The 23,276-nt window shown below is 39.6% G+C and overlaps 1 protein-coding gene across 1 annotated transcript in view; it reads left to right on the plus strand.

Annotated features, from left to right (window-relative positions):
- MAP3K9 (mitogen-activated protein kinase kinase kinase 9) overlaps nucleotides 1-22,065 on the plus strand; it is a 47,027-nt gene extending 24,962 nt beyond the window's left edge. Inside the window, 8 exon segments of the mRNA XM_010007667.1 lie at nucleotides 5,624-5,772; nucleotides 9,226-9,401; nucleotides 11,833-12,073; nucleotides 13,790-13,929; nucleotides 14,635-14,798; nucleotides 18,014-18,126; nucleotides 19,481-20,353; nucleotides 21,584-22,065. Of these exon segments, the coding sequence (XP_010005969.1) occupies nucleotides 5,624-5,772; nucleotides 9,226-9,401; nucleotides 11,833-12,073; nucleotides 13,790-13,929; nucleotides 14,635-14,798; nucleotides 18,014-18,126; nucleotides 19,481-20,353; nucleotides 21,584-22,065 (2,338 nt within the window).
- Nucleotides 22,066-23,276: the final 1,211 nt, after the last annotated feature.

Consider the following 23,276-nt stretch of genomic DNA (forward strand, 5'->3'; position numbering starts at 1 on the left):
TGACTAAGAGAGCTGTTATATTATTTCTGAATAAGCCTTCTGTCTCTGGTGACCAGAACCTGCACTCATAGTTATATAAGCTGAAAAGAATATGGTGTTTGAGGCATGTGTACAGAGGATAAAGACTTGCCAGTGTGGTTACTACTAGTGTGTCAATGATTGTAAGCACTGGATTTTATTTACAAAAGCAGTTATGGACGTGTGTGATAAAACTGGTCCCTGCGCAAGGATGCAACTTGAAATTCCTGACAGGATGACCTTTTTAGACTTGCCCCTCCTCTTGCCCGCTTCAGCCTCTTGGTTAATCAATGGAGTTGAGGGAGTATTTTGCCTGATAACCTTCAAGTTATTCTGTGCAGCATCAGCAAAATTGGCTGTCTTTGTCCCTAACACTCACAAATCTTTTATTTCAACACCTTTTTCTGTAAAGCTTATTCTAATAATACTTCTAGCTGAATTGTTGCCCAACCTTTTAACAAGAATCTTGTTTTGCTCGTATCCTTACTGCACAAACAGATGATGATGATGTTTGCCAGGACTGAAAGTTCCTGAATCAGTCTTAATTTCATAATAAATAACTACTTCATGCAATTGCTTTACTTTTGGGTTTTTGTTTTGTTTGTTTTTTGTTTGGTTTGGTTTTTGTCCCACTCTGAAGGAGGGTTGACGAAGAACTTAAAAGGCTGAGGAATGCTCCCTCACGCTGGTGTCTATCACCAGGGTCTGGGTGACTGTAAAGCTAACTGATAATAACAATACTTAGTACATCTTGCTAGTGAAAATTTAGTGCTATGAATTTTGCTGTGCTTCACCCACAAATTTTAAATATTCAGGAGAAAGCTTGTACTTAAATTGCACAAAGGACAAAAAAGCTACAGTTTTATTTAAATGTCAGCTCCTGTAAATCTATTTGTTTTGAGAGGAGAGATAGATATTTACTTTGGATTTACAAGGGTGAAATTGAAGCATGGTGCTTATCCAGTACTGTACAGCAAACTGATTTTAGTAAGCATATAATTTATATTTCCCTGTCATTTTAATTCCTTAAATGTATTTCTTGTTTGCTGTACACTTCATTTGTGATTTGTATTGCTTAAAATACAATTGTGTTGTCAATATAATTGGTGTGTGGAGGATAAAGCCACCATATAACCTTCATCTGAGTTCCTTGTGCTACTTAATTTACAAGCTTTTAAGACGTATCTACTCTAAGACCAGTGAAATAATTAGGATTTTAATTTTCGTTTAGTAGCAGAATACCAGAATTACCTTAAACCATCTGATTAAGTAGATCAAGATGTTTCTGTCATTCAGTGGTGGGAACTTTAGTCATTAGAATATTTTGTGTAAATCAAGTGTTGGCAGCACTTCCATCCACAGCTGACTGCTTGCAGGCTTCTGTAGTCGTGAAGCACTGGCAAGGCTTCAGTACCTGGCAGATAAATAGTGACTAGGAATACTAGTAGAAGCTCATGTGGGAGAACTGTACACAACTGACTGTTGTGAAATAAGCAGGAAATGTCATCTCTGAAGCTGCCAGCCCAATAACATGCAAAATGTTAATAGCTATTAAAATGTAATGAAGTTGTGGGGTTTTTTTTCTTAACAACAGTAATATTCTAGATTCTGTTGTTGCTGAAATCTTCTCGGGCTGATAGTGCCTTTCTCATGGAAAGTGCTGAACTTTAGCAGAGATGAGCAACTTACGACATGAAGAGGAACCTATAGGACAAATGCCATTGAACAATAACAGTGAGAAGAATTTACTATTTTTTTAAGTTCACAGACTTACAAGGGAGGCAGAGTCGTGTGAAATCCTGCAGACCACCAGCCTCCCTCTCTCTGAAAATCTGGACTGGACTTGATGTTAAATTAATTGATTATTGCATCTCTGGAAGATGGTTAAATATTCATACAAGTGTCAGTGGGCTTGTGGGCATGCTCTATATCACATGGTTTATTTTGTAATTAAAGTAACAAAATTACTGCTGGGAGCTGAAAAAAAAAAAGTTTGACCAGTTTTTCTTCCTCCCTATTGAAAATGAGGAGAGGCTCTTGATTCTTTTTTCCTATGCTTTTTAAAATATAAATCCCTTCTGTTGCTGACTTTTTCCCCTTTGTAATTCCCAATCCCCTGCTTGAGAGTTAATGGATAACTGTTCAGCACTACGCTTGCTGTTGAATCACTTGGGATGATTGTTGTTCAAATGCCACAAAGCAGGGTTTCCCTCCTTCTGTGAAACTGTTCTCAGCAATGAACTGTAAGTAGGTGAGAAGAAGGTGACTTTGTTTTGCCAAAAACACTTTGGCCTTTCCTGCAATATGTACTTCTAGTGCCATGTTAGAAGAAGCACCAGTCTGTTTCCTTGCCTTTTAAAAACTACCCTGTGGAAAAATGCTTTGAGCACAGCAGTAGTGCTTTTCTGAGCATTGGAGAAATATCCAATACATATGTCATCTTGTAGTAGTGGTTTCTGGTAGTTTTTCCTACTTTTAATATCAATGCTGGCATCCAAACTGAAGACCAATATGAACAATCAGATTTAGACAGACCAAATACATATTCAGTGCAGTGTTCATTTTCTTCAAGTGTCTTATGAATCCTATGATGCCAGAAAGAAAATGGGAAATCCTTAAATTCCTGTTTATTTTTTTCAAAAGAAGCTCTTGATGCAGTAGGAAATGGACAACCTTGATGGAAGGAAATAAGAAATTATAATTTTAATAATTATAATGTCAAGAGTATGAATTATGATGGAAAAATGCAGAAGATTCTATAAGTGGAAAAAAACTGCTTAATAAAATAAATTAGCTGTGTTAGCAGAAGAGGTAGAATCTCTAGACTGAAATTCCATATCTGAGTAGGAAGTTAGTATTAAGACTGCTTAACCAAGGTGGCAGCAGTTACAAAAAATGTTAAAGGCTTAGCAGGGTGGAGGGTAGGTTGCAAGAATACAGGCTGTGATAGCAACAATTATTTATTACCCCCAAATGGATAGAGCAATTGTTGCTTTAAAACAAGAAGAGTTTGATCTTTAACTTCAGAAATTACTGTTTATGGGGCAGGTATTCAGGGAACTTTGAGGAGGAAAAGAAGTTTTTCATTTGGTCTTCAGGTGTGCTTAGGAGGCCTTCAAAATGGTACAAATATGACCATGGTCAAAATATATATACTTAGATTTGGTACTTTTGCAAGGGCAGTTAAGAAAAATTGAAAGTATTGACAGCATCAAAGAATTTAGGATAAAAACAACAAAAAGGAAGCTTTCAATGTTTGTCTCTTTTTAAGAATACTATGTTAAAGCTCAGAATAAATACATAGGGAAGACTTTAAATGAATGAAGAAGATAATATAGAAGAGGCACCTGGAAGACATCCTTCAAAAATTGAACCTGCATGCTGATGAGGAAAGTTAGACATGATGTTAAGTGCTGGCAAGTTGAATATAGAACACTCATGAAGATGAAAAGGGTTTTGAGGAGAGTGTTTTGAAAAGCATAAAAACGAATACTACTTTCAGGCCCAGCACCAGTGAAAACCCCATGGGAGAAGATATGGCCTGTAGATGGCCAAGTGCAAAGAAGATACGGTTATAGCAGAAGAATCACAGTAAAAGTGACTTGTGTCTGCTAGAGTAGAGCAAAGAGAGGCTTTTAAAGGTGAGAATTGCTCTTTTAGGAGAGCCAAGCTGGAGGACATCTCCTACTGAAGTACTGTCCACAGAGGTGTTAAGACTGATAAAATAAGCAGTAAGAAATTGCTGGGATGTACAGTAACACCCAAGATTTCTACAGGAATGGGAGAGAGCCAGCTGAGTTAATAGCTATTAAGCTGTTGCTTAAAGCTGCCTCAATACCAGAGAAATGAAAGGCAGCAAACATGATGACAGGTCTTAAAAGAGTTTCCTGAGGGTCAGCGAGTCTGATTTTTCAGTTCTACTAAATGGTAGAAATGGCACTCAGGAGTGGGGAGCTGGTGGACCTATGAGCATATCTGGGGAAGAGTCAGCTTTTGTAAAGGAAATCGTATCTTGTGAAAAAATGAAAATTATTCAAGAAGTTACTGAATAACTGCATAAGTGGTAAGGTAACACCATATTTGGATTTATAAAAACTTTCAATAAAATCTTTTGTCAAAAGCTTTTAAAGAAAGTAAGTTGGTGGAGGAAAAGAAAGCAAGTCTGTTTCCCATCACATAGTCAATTCTTAATTACTAAAGGAATAAATCCATTTTCTTGGTGAGGAATTCTGGTTAAAGAGAATCATAAGTGATTTGAAGAAGCATTCCACATAACATTGGTTGGTGATACTTAGTTATTCAGGATAAAAAAAATTCTTTTCCTGCAGAGTGTTGAGGAAAAGTTTCACTATACTGAATGATAAAATAGATGTAATGGTAATAAATACAAAGTAGTACCTATGGGACAATTTGACATGTACAGTAATGGGCTCTAAATTTTACTGTTATGATTCAGTAAAAAGATAGTGGAGTTACTGTGGGTAACCTAGCTAATTTTGTAAAATAAAATTTAATAGGAAAGAAATAAAAAGAGGAAATACTGTGTTGCTGCCCATATCTTAAAAACTTTATAGGATTTGTGGTTTAAGTGAAATGAGATGGTACAGAAGATGTCAGGTTCAAAGCCAGGTTGGAATGGGCTCTGAGCAACCTAATCTAGATGTAGGTGTCCTTGCTTATGCAGGGGAGTTAAATCTACATGATCTTTAAGGTCCCTTCCAACCCAAACAATTCTATGATTCCATTAAAAAAAGGCTTCTGTTCAGGAGAATTAGGATTTAGCTAGGTTAGGATTTTGAGGGCTGGCAGGAAGACTCCTTCAGCAGGATGTAGTGGGAGCCTATGATATCACGGATGGCATGGAAGGAGCTAATGGGGAACATATGTTCACTCTTCCTTGTATTAGAAGAGCTACAGGGCAGCAGATGAAATTGCGAAGTAACAAGCTCAAAACAAACACACGGAAGTGTTTTTTTGCAACGCATCATCAAATTTGTGAAACTCGCTGCCTCAGAACATAGTGGATGGTAAATAGGTTCAGAAGAGAATAAGATAGATCAATGGAAGAAAAAGCTGTTGGCTCACTAAGTATGAAGAAGCTGACTTGAGTTTCTTAGAAGCAGAGACAATGTCCTGAGGATATGTTGTTTGTCATATACCTTGAGGGAGAGCAGTCCTGGAACTGTTTCCATAACTTCATAGTTAATATTTCTTAGAAAATCTTTAAGAACAGCTTACTTCTGAAGAAGCATTTTTCACGTATTTTTAAAAATCACAACCCATGAAACATTCCTTCACATTTTTTAGAGTTTCACCAGGGTCTGGTTTGAAATTTGCCAAAGTAATTAGAAGATTTATGATAATGTTTTTACATTGTTCCCAGTTTCTAGAGAGAAAATTATTTTTGCCTGAAAGGTGAAAATGGCATCTTATTTCAGTACTATTCAAAAAAGCAGGTAAAATAAGACTCTTCACCAGCTGTGATGAGCCTGTCCAGTAAACTGCAATTTCTTCAGTATACCAGACCACCCTGGTAGATTCAGGTACTTTCTTGTTGCTTAACAGAGTGTTAAAGTCAAACACCTTTTCTGTTTTCTTTCGGTAGTTATGGTGTGCTGCTTTGGGAGCTGCTAACAGGAGAAGTACCATTCCGAGGAATTGATGGTCTTGCAGTAGCATATGGTGTTGCGATGAATAAACTTGCTCTTCCAATCCCTTCCACCTGTCCAGAGCCTTTTGCCAAACTCATGGAAGGTAAGCCAGCTGTGGTGTGAGTATGGTTTGTGCTGTGTATAGAATGTTCCTGAGTATTGCCTCCTTGTGTTGGTTTTGACCAACTGAAGCACAGATTTCTCAAATGGCTTTATCCAGTGGTGCAAGTTGTATGAGAGCTAGGCTTGGCTTCTGGTGTTCTGTGAAAGTTGCTCTATCATAAGAGTAATAAGTGAAAGAAATGTCCCTGCCTTTTTTTTTTTTTTTTTTGATCAACTGGCTTTATAGGAAAATGGGGTTTATTGCTGTTATCATCTAGCTTGTTGTTTTCTGGTAGTGAAGACTCACCACCACCAAAACTTTGTGTATTTTGTTTTCCTTTGAAGTCTTCAACTTGTTTTGAAGTACATAGCTTGAGCATCTTGCTAGACAATGTCAGATTGATTTGGAATGAAACTTTTATCCTACTGACATTTCAGGGAGAGGATTTAAATACAGCTATGACACAACACAAATTTGAAAACACCCCAGTCAGAATGCTGTGATTTTCTGCTTTGTGTGTGGAGATAGGTCATTCCTAAGGTGGGCTACATATGAATGAAAGTAATACAGGAGTTCATTATCAGAGTTGCTGTAGTTATTAAAAAGGACTCTGTCAGGTAGCTTTTGGGATGCCCCCTATATGACCTGCTCTGCTGGCTTGTGCAACTACTTGAACATCTCCTGATCTTCCTTCCCCCTATCACAGTAGTACCTTGAGTGTTGTGGGTTTTTTTTAGTGCACCTGTTCCCAAAGATTTCCAGGTGTTTATATGTAATGAACATTTTTATACCTATCTGAAAGAAAGAAAAACTGAAGATAAATCAAACATGTTTTGTAGTCTTAATGATCAAAGAATAAGTCTGAACATAGAACTGATGTTCTGTTGCCTCTGGTGGAGTTTCTTGGCTTTTAGAATACTTTTACACTTCTCTGGGAGGTTTTTTGTTGTTTTTTTCCCTGTAAGTTACAGATTTAAGTTAAAACAGCAAATGTCATGTACTGTTGTGCTAAAAGAGCACTGTTGTGCTCTACTGGATAGTAAACAGCTGCAGAGTTGCAGGTATAGTAGCTTGGAAGCAATGTAAAGCAAGAAACTGCATCTGAAAGCGTTAATGGAGCTACTAGCTCAATGTTGTGCCAGAACAGTTTATTTCATCATGGCTCCCTAAAACAAAGACCCTGGATTGCTAAAATATAACTGAGGTATCTGCTGCCGAGGTTAAAAATAATGCCCTCTGTTGGGAAATTCAGGTAGAGGCACATGGCCTGAGCTTGAACCCAGCAGCACAGGGGTGAGCACCCACACAGCTTTGGAACGCTTGGCTTCTCCCAGTTCAGGGGGAGAAAAGAACAAGAAAACAATTACTTTCTGCCCCTTACCAAAACTGTTTTTCAGACAGGCTCTTTCCCGTCTTGGGTGAACTCTTGTTCCCCTAATGCTGCTTTTACTTTTCAATTGCTGCCCTGGTGGTCTTCACTGAGACAACAAAGCTGAACTTTCTCTCTTAACAGAAGAGTCTTGTATGTTACAACTGTCCTCATTAGTGCAAACAATGGCAGATCTAGGCCTGGGAAAATTAAAGCCACGGGCCACCTGCATAGTTATCCTGCTCACTCATTCATGCATTTGGCTGGCTGCAGCATTTTGTTTTACTTTGGGTCGTATTTGCTTTTGCCATGCTTAAAACCTGGGGTAAAGAGGCAGGGATTATGGCACTGGCAGTCCAGCTGTATTGCCTATTGCTACTAATTGGTCAGCAGCAGGGGACCTTCGGAGCACTCTAACATCCAACCATTCTCTGTTTTATTAAGAGAAGCAATTTGAAATCCATAAACACAAATGTCTTCAAGATTATGCCTCCTGGAACCTGCTTATATACCAGTATCTTGATACCATCAGTTTTGAAACCAAAGTGCCCAAATGTAAAATCTCAGTAATGCTAAAATAAAGAAAAGACTTACAAAACCAAGCCTCAGCAGTTGCACAGCTTTTCTGAAGTGTGATTTATTTTTAATTGCAGCTGCTCCTTGGTATATTTAAATCCATAAAACTGATGAAATAATGTCTTTTAGGACATCACCATATTTTTTTAAAGAATGTTCCCTTTTTTCCAACTGTAAAGTTTAAGAAACTTTAGAACATTTTTATAACTCTTGCCTCATGCTGCAGTAATGTGTGTCTTAAATGCAGTGATAATTTAGAGCAATGATAATACGAGCATATTGAGAGAGACCCATGTGTTAGTTTCTTCCATTCATGCAAAAGATCTATACCTTAGAAATATAATTGAATTGCAAGTTTTACTGTTTAGTTCTTTTCAAATTTTGGCATGCAATAGTCTAGCAGTACTAAATAGAATAAGGATACTTTTTGAACCTGTGTAAGTGCCATTATAGGACAATATAGACTGAGAAAGTGAAGTCTTTTACTGGAGTTGAGTAAAAAGTTAAGAGGGAGGACTGAGTAAACAAAAAATTCCTATTAAAAAATGTTCAGTCAAACATTTTGACTTAATGGCATTAAAAAAACCATGTTCTTAATGATTTCATAGCTTGAGATATTACTTCATACCACTTTCTATTTCCATTTCTGTTTTCAATGTTTGACTACCATCACTGTAAAAGGGAGTACCTTTTTGTACTATTGCTAGTTGAATTGCCTTGTGTGGTAAGATGGGTACCTTAAATTGTGTGTTTTTAGAGTTCAGTACTGAATAAGTCATTGCATTAGATTGTGAATGAAAAAGTTTTGAGTTTTTTTCTGTGGTTTCCCTTAAAAGCAAAGGAAAAAAGCCTGATCAGACAGATTTCTGAAATACTAAAAAAGAACACTTAAAATAAGAAAATTCCAAATGCACTATTTGGTGTAATTATTTACTCAAATCTCCTGTCTTCAGTCAAGTTATGCCCAGTCTGCTTTGTGGGATTGATTTTCAGCTCTATGAAAGAGATTCATAATGACTCAGCTTAGTATTAGAGTTTGGCATTAGAATGAACTCTGGATTCCCTTCTGCAGTATGGCTGTTAACTCTGAAGTGTAAGTGTGAGAAAATAACTGTTTACAAGAGTCTTGCACAGTATTTCCACTCTAGAGCACATACAACTTAAAATATTTAAGGAAATTATTTATGACTTTTTAATATATGCTCGAAAATGTGACTTTCTGTAAAATTAGTAAATCTGTTTTACTTGGCATATTATTGCAATGCAACCTAGAGACCAGGTGGTTCAACATCTTAAGCTATGTTGGATATTTATAAGCACAAAAGCCTGAATTCCATACTTGACTTACTATTGGACAATAGGCAACATGAGTGGGAAATGGGAACAAATGGGATAACACAGGTAGTGTGCATGCCACCCTTAGCCACTGGGGATCAGTAAAGTACTGCTCATCCTCTCAAACCTCCGTACTTGGATGCTTAACAGTTCTTATCTTTGTCCTATTCTAGATTGTTGGAATCCTGATCCACACTCCCGACCTTCCTTTGCCAGTATCCTAGGCCATCTCACTGCCATAGAAGAGTCTGGTTTCTTTGAAATGCCCAAAGATTCCTTCCACTCCTTGCAGGAAGACTGGAAACAAGAGATCCAAGAGATGTTTGATCAGCTCAGAGCCAAAGAAAAGGTAGGTAGGGAAAAACACTCCATTCTTGTGCTCTCTGGAGTATGATTTTCCTGTTTCATAGTTCAAACAGGGATCATAATTTAGTGCATTCCAGAATTAATTTTGTATGTGCTTGACTGGAGCTTGTAATAATTCCCCAAGTCAATGCCAGATTATGATGCACACAAGGGCAGAATTATGAGTAAAATACCTGCATCCTGAGCTTGCTACTCTTTCTGATATTGTAGTGAGCTTCCATTCTACACTCTGCAAACTGCTATGATGATTTGTCTCCATTGTTTAATGCATCTGATAATTGTTTCACTATTAGCGTCTTAATTGAGAAGCCCAACAATAACTGTTAACAGGAAAAGTAGGAGAGGTAGCTTCAGCCTATGTATTCTAGCAAACAATGCAGCATTCTTTCTGTTGGGTGTATATTTTACAGATTTTGACCACAGCCAAAGTGGATAGGCTATAATAAATATGAGTGCTACCGGGGGGAATGGTCCAATAACTGTTACAACTGAAGTTATCTGGGTAAATAGCAGGAAACAAAATGCTAGCAGGAATAAAAGGAATTGTGACCATCAGCTTAAAAGAGTAGAAGTGAAAATCTGAAGTTTTCTTCAAGCATGCTTGCAGAAAATGCAACTTACTGTATCTAAATACTGCAGGGGAATCACTGAAATAGTATTTATCTAATTTCATGGTCTGTTGTCTAAAAATGCATTTGTAGTAAACAACCGACTTGATTTGAGCTCAGAGATTGGGTTTAGGAGGCAGAAAGAAAATGAGACTGTGGTGCAGGGGATAAAAGTCCTACAATAATGCTTAAAACATTTCTATTAGTATATTATAGTAGCTTTTGGGAAAAATAAAATAACTAGTAGGCGTTGGCCTGCTGCTCTTGTCCCATGACATTTATGTGTTGAAACAGTTTTTGAAAACGAGAAACTTCAACAAAAAGAAGACAAAACAGCAGTAGCTAGACTGCCCTTAGGTTTTGAGTACTGTATTCCTTTGTAGCAATGGGGAAAGATAATTTTATATTTTGTTCAACCATGAGTAAAATGCACCAAATCACAGTAGAGATTAGACAGGTAACAATGTTATTTAGAACAATTCTAAAAAGCTAACCTAAAATCTGTCTGAAGTTTAGCCTGAATTCTTCAGTTTTTACTTTCTGCAGTGAAATTACCCAGCTGGAGATGATTATTCTGAGTGCAGAATTCTTTTCTCCTTGTGGTGACAGGAATTCAGTGAGAAGACATAGTGAGATCTCAAGGACAGTGTCAGTTGTCAAAACCGCTTTGTCAAAACAGGTTTTGTCAAAAAAAGGAAAGATGGAAAAGTTTGTTTTAGACATCTTTATGCCCAAAGGGCAGCCATGCCTGGTGGACTATGATGGGAATCACCTCTTGATAGTTTTCTTCATTTCTTCATTTGTTAGATTTATGGTTTTTGCTATTTTATGATGCATGAGATGGCGATGTTTTTAAACAGTTTTAAGCCAATACTGAAGTTAACATAGGTACTAACTGAACAGGAAGACAAGTATTAATTGCTTTCGGTTTTAAGAGGAAAGCTTCCAAAATGGGTTCACATATGCATGGTACTCTTTGGCTCTTATAGATGTGTTTATGTCAGATACTCAGCATGGTTTTCCACTGAATTTAGGATCCAGTGCCTTTTCACTGACTCACAGAATGGTTGAAGTTGAAGGAACCTCTGGAGGTCATATGGTCCAAACCACCTACTGAAGCAAGGTCACCTAGAACCAGTTGCCCACAGCTGTGTGCAGATGGCTTTTGAGTATCTCCAAGGAGGGAGACTCCACAGCCTCTCTGGGCAACCTGTGCCAATGCTCAGTAATGTCCACAGTAAAAAAGTGTTTAAAGGCAATTTCCTGTGCTACAGTGTATGTCTATTGCTTCCTGTCCTATCACCAAGCACTGCTGAAAAGAGCTTGGCTCTTATCTTCTTGGCACCTTTACTTCTGTTTGTTTTTTTTTAAAAACAGAGAAGATCCCTGTTCCCTCCACTCAAACCGTCTCTTCTCAAGGATAAACAGTCCCATCTCCCTCAGCTCTTCCTCACAGGAGAGGTGCTCCATTCTCTTAATCATCTCCTAGGACCTTTGTTGTTGTCTGTCTACTATGTCCTTGTCTGTCTTGGAGTGAAGAGCCCAGAAATGGTCACAGGATTCCAGGTGTGACCTTACAAGTGGCAATGACCAAATTTTAATACTAGTATGAAGGAACCTGAATGACAAGCACAGAAGTTCTTGAGGAGTGTTTTAGGTTTTTGGCTTTCAGCTGTGCCTTTAAACAGTGGCACTAGCAGTGCTGTGAGAACGATTCATTGCTTCTCTACTTTCAGAATGGGTAATGTTAGTCTTAACCCACAAGTCACAAAGTAGCTTTCAGTTTCTCCTTTCGTGTCCCTGCAGGAGCTGCGCACATGGGAAGAAGAGCTGACTCGTGCTGCTGTTGAACAGAAGAACCATGAGGAGTTGCTACGAAGGCGGGAGCAGGAACTCGCTGAACGTGAGATTGACATCCTGGAAAGGGAGCTCAACATCATCATCCATCAGCTGTGTCAGGAGAAGCCTCGGGTGAAGAAACGCATGGGGAAGTTCAAGAGAAGCCGGCTCAAGTTAAAAGATGGCAACCATATCAGCCTGCCTTCAGGTTGGTGATGTGTTAGGCTGTGTCAGGTGAAATAGGAGGAACAAATGAACCTGTAGCTTTGGTAGCTCCTTTCTACTGATACCTATGCATTAGAAAGTACTGGATGTAGTCTGGGAAAAAAAATGCCTCTTTGGGATCAAGAAGCTATATTTGATGCTCTTGTGGCTTGCATTCCCCAAAGTTCCAAGTATGAAGGCCAAAAGTAAATTTGAGATGTCACATGTTTGGTAGTCAATGACTGTGTATGGCTCATGGTAAACATGGTGATGTTGCAGTCTAATACTCAAAATGATCAGTTTAATAAAGGATATACATTAAAAATTATGGTGGTTCTTGCTCTGGAAATATTTTACATAATGCTGCAGCAGAACCCATAATCTACTGGACTTCTTGGTGCAGGAATCTAAAAACCATCAAAAATACATTGATAGCTGTGATATTAGAGCCCTACATTGCTAATATTCATATGTGAACTCATTTTAACAAGGGACCTCTACTACCACCCTTCTGGAAGAAATGCTAAATATTGGTGAGGTATCAGGGAAGTAACTCTTAAGAGTGAATGAGTGAATCACAAGAATAGTGACCAGAAGGTCAAGTGACGTGATGCTCCCTCTCTATTCTGCTCTCAAAAGACCCCACCTGGAGTACTGTGTCCAGTTCTGGAGACCCCAATGTAAGGAGGACATGGAGTTCCTGGAGAAAGTCCAGAGAAGGGCCACAAAGATGATTAGAGGGTACCTTTCCTATGAAGAGAGGCTGAGGGAGTAGGGTTTGTTCAGCCTGCAAAAGAGGCTCCAGGGAGACCTCATAGCAGCCTTCCAGTACCTGAGGGGGCCTACAGGAAAGATGGGGAGGGACTTTTTACAAGGGCTTGTAGTGATAGGACAAGAGGTAATGTCTTTAAACTGGAAGAGAGTTGATTTAGGTTAGACAGTAGGATGAAATTCTTTACTGTGAGAGTGCTGAGACACTGGCACAGGTTGCCCAGGGAAGCTGTGGATGCCCTCTCCCTGGAGATGTTCAAGTGCAGGTTGGATGAAGCTTTGAGCATTGTGATCTAGTGGGAAGTGTCCCTGTCCATAGCATGAGGGTTTGAACTAGGTGGTCTTTTAAGTCCCAACTCAGACCATTCTGTGTTTCTGTGATTCTGTGAATCCTTAGCTTTTCTGCTCAGAATTCTGTATGGAGATTCCAATTTGTAAAGGTGTGGATTTTGTAGATTGCCTGAGTCTCATGGCTGACACAAGGATGATGGCTTATACTACATTATTTTCTGAGAGAGACTGGCTGTTCAGAAGAGCAGTGATGCTAAAACGTACATGTTGACTATGCCTTGCTTTAGGTCTATAAACAGCTATTGCTGGTGGTTTTGCTTATCTTAAGAAACTGAGAGATAAGGTAAAAAGAATTAATACAGGGATATACTTTGGCATAAATGTCAGTCAACACATAAGAATCTATGTGTGTATGTATCTCACACATACAGTAAGAAGATCTGTTTTCGTGAGTGCGAGCCCACATCTTTATTCTGAAGTAGCTGCTGTATGATGGGGACAGCAATTAACTGTAAAATTTTGTTTCTACATGGATAATGTAACTTACGCTCTTTGAAAGTTACCATAAATTATTTATTTTTTCTTATATTAAAAAAATAATTTTAACTGTGTCTTTCTGCTTTTGATTTGATTTGTTTCTTCTTCTTTTGGTAAACAGATTTCCAGCATAAATTCACTGTGCAGGCTTCTCCAACGATGGATAAAAGGAAAAGCTTGATCAGTAGCTGCTCCAGCCCTCCTGCAAGTCCTACCATTATTCCCAGACTCAGGGCCATACAGTGTAAGGAGCTCAATATAGTATTGAATTTGGGAAATTTGCAGTCTGTCAGCGTGGTAAGATGCCTATATCTAGGACAGGACTGTAAAAAAATGTTCTAAAATATTTGGCTTGTGCCCTGCAGATATGCATTTAGTGAGACAAACTGAGTGTGTTGGTGATGGGGGCAGTGTCACCTTCTTTGGAGTCCAAACCTTACTTACAGAAGTTTGTAGAACTGTTGTTTGCTTTTGTAGAAAAGACATTCCTTAGTTGATAACATTAATTTTTTAAAATACTAATTTGCAGAGTAGATCTATGAAACATTATCAAAGTGGATAAAGTTACTGTTGGAAGGAGAGAAAAAAAGAGCACTTGTGATGAAAATAGTGTTCCCATAACAAAACAGAATTAGGCAGACATGCATGTATTAGAAGTGTGAAAAGGATGTTAATGTGTAGTACTTCTATTGGATATCATGATGCTGTGTGTCTGGTAGCAAACTGGTAGTTCTAACAGGGAAATCAGTGGTGGAATAAAGCTGTAAAGCCTGTCTATACTGATTTTGAAGGGATCTGGTTAGATCTGTGTTGATAAGTGGCTGGAACTGAAGGAAAGAAGCCTGAGTGGGTGTTCTCATTACTGTTTCTGTTCCACTCTTATGTTTTATTCTTTATGTTGCTCTGGAACCAATTCTTACCAATCTTTTTCTTTCTCATTTTCCACTTTTCTTCCCACTTGTGAAGTAACTCCTGCTGAAAAATGCTGAAAGCAGTAAAACGTGGGGACGAAGCTCAGTCCTTCCAAAGGAGGAAGGAGATGAAGAAGAGAAAAGAGGCCAGAAGAAAAAGGGACGTACTTGGGGACCAAGCTCACTTTGTCACAAGGAGCTAGGTGCAGGAGAAGATGGGTAAGGGAGGGCCTGGAACCAGATTACTTTCCAGATTCTAAAACTGGTTATGAGCTTGCTCACAGGAGATTTGCCTGTCCTCTTGCAAATGCTTTTCCAAACTTATTTGCTGTACCAGACATATTAGAGATTCAGATCAGATTACAAAAATACATTGCATTCAAACCCTTGCTAGAGATCCAGCAGTGAGCTGGTGCTTTCATAGTCCGCTGTTACCTTGTAATGTGCATTTGTAAGCAGAAGAACTTCTTTGCTTTGCAAAAAAGTTTTTCTCAAAGCTCCTCTTTATTTTCAGGTTCAACTTCCTGTAGTATCATATAATACCTGAAAATACTTCCCTTTTACAGTTGTCAGCTATGCTTTTTCTTGTCTTAAATGCTATTCAAAAAGTATGTGGTAGAGCCAGGCAAATAATCTTCTCTTCGAGCTTTTGCAAAGGACATGTATCTTCAGTGAATACATCTTGAAAGGGATTTTTGCAGAGATACAGGTTGTACCTCTATTTCTATAGATTCTTTTTTTTTAATGTGTATGAATTATTTATACTAGGACTCAAATGAATCATTGCTGAAATGCCGCTTTAAGCATAGGAGTATTTTGATCTAATGAAGTGTTTGAATGCCTTGTGATTTTTAGTGGAGTTTTGAAGCTTTTTCCTCTGATAAATTTAGTTTGACTCTTGCCATATTCTTTGCAGGGAAAATAAAATAACTGGTTATAATTTATCTTTAATATTATGTGTGCAGGTGTGAAATTCCTGAAAAACAGATGTTTCATAATTTATCACTATTGCAGTCCTCTGCAGGAGGGCCTGGAACTAAATATTCTATTGACATAAAAATACGTTCTCCTACAAAGATCCTCATGACATGTTAACAGGGCAAATGTGAAGGAAATTCTTCAGCTGCTTCCTATGCTTTACCTATTCTATAGATGAAGTATAACATTCCACAGAATTAAAACAGGTGTCACATTTTACAATCATTAATTATATTAAAGGGTGGGAGCTCACTAAAAGCACTTCTACCTTGAAATCATGTTCTTGGAAGTCTGGGAATAAAATTCTTCAGTTTTCTGTTCATTATTGTACAGTCTGAAGCACTGAACTGCTTTTGGGCACAGACAGCTGGAAAGGATCTGCTTGCTAGCCATAGTTGCTCTTGTAATTATCCTGTTCTCTCTACAACTTAGATGTTGTATTCACCTTTTCCAGGGAAACTCTACAACTATGGCATTTTGCGGAGTGTCTGAAATACAGTGATGTTGCTGAGAGGGCAGTATGGTTAACATACAATGAATTACTGCTTTTTGCTGCAATCATGCCACACTGCAGCCTTATTTAAAGGAGCAGAGTTGCAGCAAACATCAGGGACTCTTTTTAATAATTTTTAATTCTGCCCATATTGTAAGAGCTTTGACATTTACTTCTGGAGGTGATCACGCTGCTAACATGGTTCGTTTTCACTTACCAGCTTTCCCTTAATATACTGCTCTTTTTATAGTATTTATTCTAACTATGCATGTTGTACACATGGATAATTTAGATATAACCTATATTACCTGGTGGATTGTGTTACATAGCTGAGTATAAGGATGGAGGGAGTAAATCAGGACAGAGACCCACGCGCTGATTTACATCTCTATTGTAAAACCCTCTGGTTGTCTGCCTTGACAAGTAGTATTCAGCACTGTGCTCTCAAAGAGTCAAGTTCATAGCAGGGTACTGCATTTGCCAGAATGGTTAATGAGGGGAAAAAATGAACTCTCAAGACAGCTGAGAACTGTCTTGGATGCTTTGAGTGTTATGTCTGTAGCGTGTGTGATCATCAACCAACTGAACATGTGCTGAATCAAGGTCAGACGTTGTGACCTTGCTATAGCAATGTAGTTTGGTGACAAATAGAGCCTGCCAGTTAGATAGAGAATAGAGCGAAAACACCTACCAAGAAACCCCCCGATATAATACAGCTTTAAGTTTTGAAATCTGGTAATGGAAGCCTTCCTAGAAATGGAGAATAATTCTGGTGGAAAACGGGAATGATGACAGTTCATTAGAATCCTTCCCTTACAGAGTAGGAATGATAGGACCTTACGTAAGTTGTGTGTCTTTGATCAAAGAACCGTGCAAATTACTAATGGAGCTGGAAAAGGTCTCCCCTCTTAAGTTTTCTTTCAATAACAAGTAGATGCTCTTGTTTGTCCAGTTGAGATCTTTCAACTATCACAGATATTTTTCCTCCTTCTATTCAATTTCTGACTATCACAAGTGCCTATTAGCTTTTCACCAAAACTGCCTGTGTTTTGTGTTGGAGTTTGGAGAAAGGCACCACAAATCTCCCAGTTCAGACAATATTGATAACTAAAAAGAAAACTTTGCTGAGTGTTGATATGTTGGAAAATTATGCCAGTTACTAAAGCTGTTTCTGATGTCATGAAAGTACTGCAGGGAACAAACAGGATGATGGTGATGAATACCTGTGAATAGGGAAAACAATAATAATTAGCTCATGTGCCAAGTGACATACCTTTAAGTGAAGGTCACGTCAAGGTAGGGATTTGTTTTTGGGTTTTTCACTTCTGTTGTTTGGGGATTTTTAGTCTGTAACTAAAATAAACAGTGATGTGAATTATTATTTTAGTTACTTATTTTTCCATAATCTAGAACTTAGACTTTTAACTGTCTGTATTTCAGTGCAGTGTTTTCTGTACAGGAGAGATATCAGGGCTTATAATACAGAGGCATAACTTTGCCACTACAATGACTTTAGCATATTACTGTCCCAGTGAGTGATCTTTGGCTTTCATTGCTTATTTGTATTTCACACAGAAATGTTTTTTGAGATATTTTCCCCTCCTCTTGCTGAACGCTTTATTTTTTACATGCCATGGTAGGTTTGCCTTTGTTTAAAAAGTAAATGTTTCATCTGTTTTTTTATGTAGTGTTTTCTCTTATGCTGCATTTCTAGCTGTTGGTTATCAGCAGCGGTCTTTTGACTGCAGTGATCTAACAAATGAGGGAGGAACTTTTTTACTGTTTTTTAATATTAAGGTGCTGTAAAGATGTTGCAAAATGTCTTTCTATGGGAGAACTTAATATCTATGTAACTACGATAGATACGTGCATACCCTAAGTAGAGCAATAGACAATTAAGAAAGGGAGAATGAAACTTGATTGTGAGCATGGTACATTTTCTCCCATTTTTCTACTGTTTCAGTCTGAAAGCTCTGGTAGAAGGATACAAACAATGGTCATCCAGCGCACCAAACCTTGGGAAGATCCAGAGAACTGCACCTGCTTTTCCAGGATTCACCAGCTTAGCAGAGATGGGTAAAGGAATTCCCTGGACTTTATATTTCATTCCCACTTCAATTCACATTTGAATGAAGCTCTCCTTTCCTGAGCTTCACCTGGTACCTTATAGCAATGTTGTCATTTTGGTGGGTTTTTTTTCCTTTTATTTTTGTGAAGTAACTACTTCCTAATCTTGGCTTTCTTTTTGCTCGCATACCTGCTTGTGTTTCGATCTGTCATGCTAACAAGCTTCTCTTAATCCCCCTCTAGCTCCATGCTATCTCTTAACTCCTTTTCTGTTATCGATATTCATACATGCAGCATGGTTACACCTTCACTTGTGAGGAGAGGAGCACCTTCACTTGAGGAGGTACAAGTCCGTACATCAGTATAGGTTAGGGGTTGACCTGCTGAAAAGCAGAAAGCACTGAGAAGGATCTTGGAGTCCTGGTTGGCAGTAAGTTAACTGTGAGCCAGCAATGTGCCCTTGTGGCTAGGAGGGCCAGTGGTATTCTGGGATGCATTAGGAAGAGTGTGGCCAGTATGTCAAGGGAGGATATCCTCCCCCGCTATTCTGCTATGGTGAGGTCACATCTGAAATACTCTGTCCAGTTCTGGGCTCCCCAGTTCAAGAGAGACAAGGAACTACTAGAGAGAGTCCAGTGGAGGGCAACAAAGATTATTGGGGAATTGGAGCATCTCCGTTATGAGGAAAGGTTGAGAAAGCTGGGACTGTTTAGCCTGGAGAGGAGACCTTACCAAAGTCTATAAATATCTAAAGGGTGGATGTAACAAAGATGGAGCCAGACTCTTGTCAGTAGTGCCCAGTGACAGGACAAGCGGCAAAGGGCCCAAGCTGCAACACAGGAAGTTTCATCTGAACATGAGGAAAAACTTCTTTATGGTGAGGATGACAGAGCACTGGAACAGGCTGCCCATGGAAGTTGTGGAGTCCCCTTCTCTGGAGATATTCCAGACCCTCCTGGATGCAGTCCTGTGTGGTGTGCTCGAGGTGATCCTGCTTTAGCCGGGGGCGAGGTGGACTAGATGATCTCTAGAGGTCCCTTCCAGCTCTGACAGTTCTGTGATTCTCTGAGAGATCCTTATTTTGCTATCTTTTGCTCCTCACTCCCAAACATAAGTATTTACTCTAGACCTAACTGAGGTGAAGATTGCTACTGAAAAGCTGTTCTGCAATTGATCCCAAACAGATGAACACGTCTCTTGAATTTCTTCCAGTTTGATAGTGTTTTCAGTTTCTTGTTTTGGCATATCTGCTCAGAGACAATAGCCTGTGAATATTTTGCAATTGATGAACGATGCTTGCAATGAGAAGGACAATTGCATCTTCTGAGGAGAAGCTTAATTTTCATGTATATTTGTAGGACAGTGAAATTTGCCAGTGCAGATGTGGCATCCATGCGGTCTGTTTTCATTTGCTTTCCAGATGATGAAGACAGTGAATGTCTTAATGGAGAGGGAAAAGTGCACCCTTCACCTGGGCACAATCAGTCATACCTCTGCATCCCATTTCAGAAGAATGAAGACTGGGATGGCCCTTCTAGTGATGCTAATGAGGAGGCCACCCCTGTGAACTCTGCTACTAGTACCCCACAGCTGACACCCACCAACAGCCTCAAACGTAGCGGCTCCCACCACAAGCGATGTGAGGTTGCATTGCTTGGCTGTGGAGCTGTGCTGGCTGCTGCAGGCCTGGGTTTTGATCTGTTAGAAGCAGGAAAGTGTCAACTGCTGATCGAGGAGGAGCCAGAGGCACCCAAGGAGGAGAAGAAGAAGCGTGACAGTATTTTCCAGCGAGCAGGACGCCCACGCAGGAGCACTAGTCCACCCTCCCGAAAGATCTTCAAGAAAGAGGATCCCATGTTGTTGCTAGGAGAGCCATCCACATCCCTCACCCTTCTTTCCCTGTCTTCCATTTCCGAATGTAATTCCACCCGGTCGCTGCTGCGTTCAGACAGTGATGAGATTGTGGTGTATGAAATGCCTGTCAGCCCAGTAACAGTCAAGGCTCCCTTGCCAGCCATTACGAACCCACTAGTCAATGTCCAGATTGAGAGGTTCAAACAAGACCCCAACCAGTCCCTGACTCCCACGCATGTAACGGTCTCTTCTCACACCCAGCAAAGTGGGCATAGGCGCACACCTTCTGATGGGGCCATCAAAGGAAGTGGACTAGTTGTCAATGGGTGCCCAACCAGCGGATGCCCTTCCAGTAGCTGTTTAACTGGAGCACTAGGAGCAGGTGGGTTTTCAGCTATCTTCCTTTTTCTTTTCAGAATAAAGACCCAAACAGTGTAATTACTTTTTAGGAAGTAAATGTGTCACTTATGCAGGATCCATTGTGATGGCCAGCCCACGAGAAGAGCTTATGGATGCTGTCTCTACACAAATAATGAAACAGTAATGGCTTCTGTTCCAGTATCTCTGTGCTAAGGAACTCTCTCCTCCCCTGTGCTGTGAGGCAGAGCATAGCATTGTTTGTTAGACAAAGATGGTACCAAAGTACAAATATTGCAAATATTTAGCAGTTCCTGGGGTTCCATCTCCATTGACTTTACACACTTGTATTTACTGCTGTTACATTTTCAAGGTAAAATTTGATCTTTAAGGTAGAGAAAATTGGATCTCTGAAACAGTTTGGGGCTGTGCCACTGTTGCTCTTACTCCTTTGCAAGCAAGACTGATCTTCCTGGCTAGGCAGTGTTCTTACTGTTGCAGTCTTTAGGATTGACTGTGACTTGATAACTAATAAACTGTTTTCCTGTTTTCTTGCCCTAGTAATTCAGGGGGAAAAAAAGGACCAGAATACTAAATTCTGATTTAATTACAGTTTTCCCAATGGTAAAGCAAGATGTGAGGTTGTCTGTTGAATGGCAGTCTGAAATAGAAATGTGGGTTAATGCAGCTGAGAATACTCATTAAAGTGGTATTAATAAAAATATAAAAGCTATGTAGTTTTTATAAAAAATAAAAATCGCAAACATAATTCCCCATTCTACACCCAAAAGAAAACAAACCCGCAAAAACATCCATAGTGGTTGGTGTTAAATGTCTTGTTCCAGAAAGTTGGTCCTGCTTGTTGCAAACTGGTGTCACATTCTGCTGTGCAAGTGTCTCCCTGATCCATGCAAGCTGTTAATGGGTAATGTGCCCTCTGAAGGATTTGGAGAGTCCTCACTTCTGGTGGGAGGTCAAATCTCTGCTCTCCAGTCTGAAAGCAGAAGAAAGCAAATGAGCAAATCAACAGAACTTTCTGCCTGTCAGTGAAACAAGTGCCTTGCATTGTGTTGAGAACAGTGCAGAGATAAAGAAGCCGGTTATTCCCTTGAGACTGGTGAAATCTTGAAGATACATATAGAGTTCATAGATTTTGAATGGAGGCTTTCTGCTTTCAAAATGCTTTTAGAGTGTAAATACAATAAACTAAGATCTGTTGTTTCCCTTCTTCTCTTGCATTCCCTGTTTTTGATAGGTGTACTAAAAACACCTAGTCCAAGTAGAGATCCCAATGAGGTCCCTCGCCTGCCAGACCCCAACCTTGTTTATCCTCCAACCCCAAGACGATGGAATGCTCAGCAGGACCCCACACTGGAAAGACCCAAGACATTGGAGTTCCTGCCACGGCCACGTCCTGCAGCCAGTCGGCAGCGACTTGATCCCTGGTGGTTTGTGTCACCCAGCAATGCCAAGGGTGAATCTTCTGCAAACAGTTCAAGTACTGATACTCCAAGCAATCTGGACTCCTGTTTTGCTAGTAGCAGCAGCACTGTAGAAGAGAGACCTGGACTGCCTGCACTGCTTCCTTTCCAGGTGGGTCTTCCTGTAGAGGAGCGGACACTGTTGGACATAGACGCTGAGGGGCAGAGCCAGGACAGCACCATTCCGCTATGCAGAAGTGAACTTAACACACACAAAGCTGCAGCATATGAACTCAAGCAAGAATTCTGGTCTTAGTATGAAATCTACTGGGGACACTGAGCCCCTCTAAATTCAATTCTACTTTTTGCACTGAGAATGCACTTTGAAGACAGATGAGATGGAGGGATGCTACAGAGATCATATGGTGCTGCCTCTGCTGGAGATACGTTGTTCAACTGCCTGATTTCTGTCTGCGGTTGAATGTAACTTGGCAACTCAGAGCTGCTGACTTTTTCTGTCGAGTTTTTCTGTAGTCTTCCCTGCCCTGTTATTGCAGTTTGAATCTGCAGTCAGCTAAAATTATCATATAAAAGATCTTGTTACTGACCTTGTAGGATTTGGCACTTGCAGTAAGTATATTGGTATCTATCCTGGTGTTAATCAGTAGTTTCAAAACTCAAATATTGCACTACAGAAAACATAAGTGTTTGAGGCTTTCCCAAGGAATCCAGCACAGAAACAAGTAAATATCTGGAGACTGAATTCTCTGAAATGTGTTCAGATCATTAAATAGGCCTGGGAATCATGATACCCCCACTGAAGAAGCAGAAGTAGCTTAGACTCTTGTCCACTTTTGCTCGTATAATAGTGCAAGATGGAACAGATTGCAGAGGAAGGGCATGGCATCTCCACTGATGGAGGTCTTTGAGAACAGACTAACCAGACTGTTATGACAAGTAGGTGTAGTTGATCCTGGCTTCAAGGCAGCTTGGATGGACTTCAGTTTCTTAAGGTCCCTCTCAGCCCTGTTTTTCTTTGACCCTGTGCTTTCAAAAAGATGAAGGCTTATGGTAGGTCAGTTTACTCTAGCTTGCTTTTTTGTTTCAAACTTTGATTCCATCAGCCTTGTTTTCCCACCCCCTGTATCCCAGGCTTATAGTCAAGCTGCCAAAGCTTTGGAAAGGGGATTAGCAGGAACTCTTTCTTTAAAGCTGTGTTGGCTTGCAGAAGTTACATATCCCTCCCTCTCTTTTTTTTCTTCCTGTTTTTCCTCTTTTCTTACACTTTCTTAGGAGTGGCTGTTGAAACCCAAGACTGTTCTTACATGCACTGATACTTGTTTAAGGCTCTTTTGAAACTGAGGCTTGTGTTGTTAGTAGCTGGATAGTGCAAACAGGAATCAGAACCTCTGGATTCTGTTTTATGCTATCACTGACTCACTGTGTGACCCTGGGCAAATAATGTAACCTCTGTGCCTGAATTTTGCCATCTGTAAATAACAGGGATAATACCTACCTCACAGGGGG

The sequence above is a fragment of the Chaetura pelagica genome, unplaced genomic scaffold (genome assembly GCF_000747805.2).
Source record: "Chaetura pelagica isolate M959 unplaced genomic scaffold, ChaPel_1.0 scaffold70, whole genome shotgun sequence".
Classification (NCBI taxonomy): Eukaryota; Metazoa; Chordata; class Aves; order Apodiformes; family Apodidae; genus Chaetura; species Chaetura pelagica.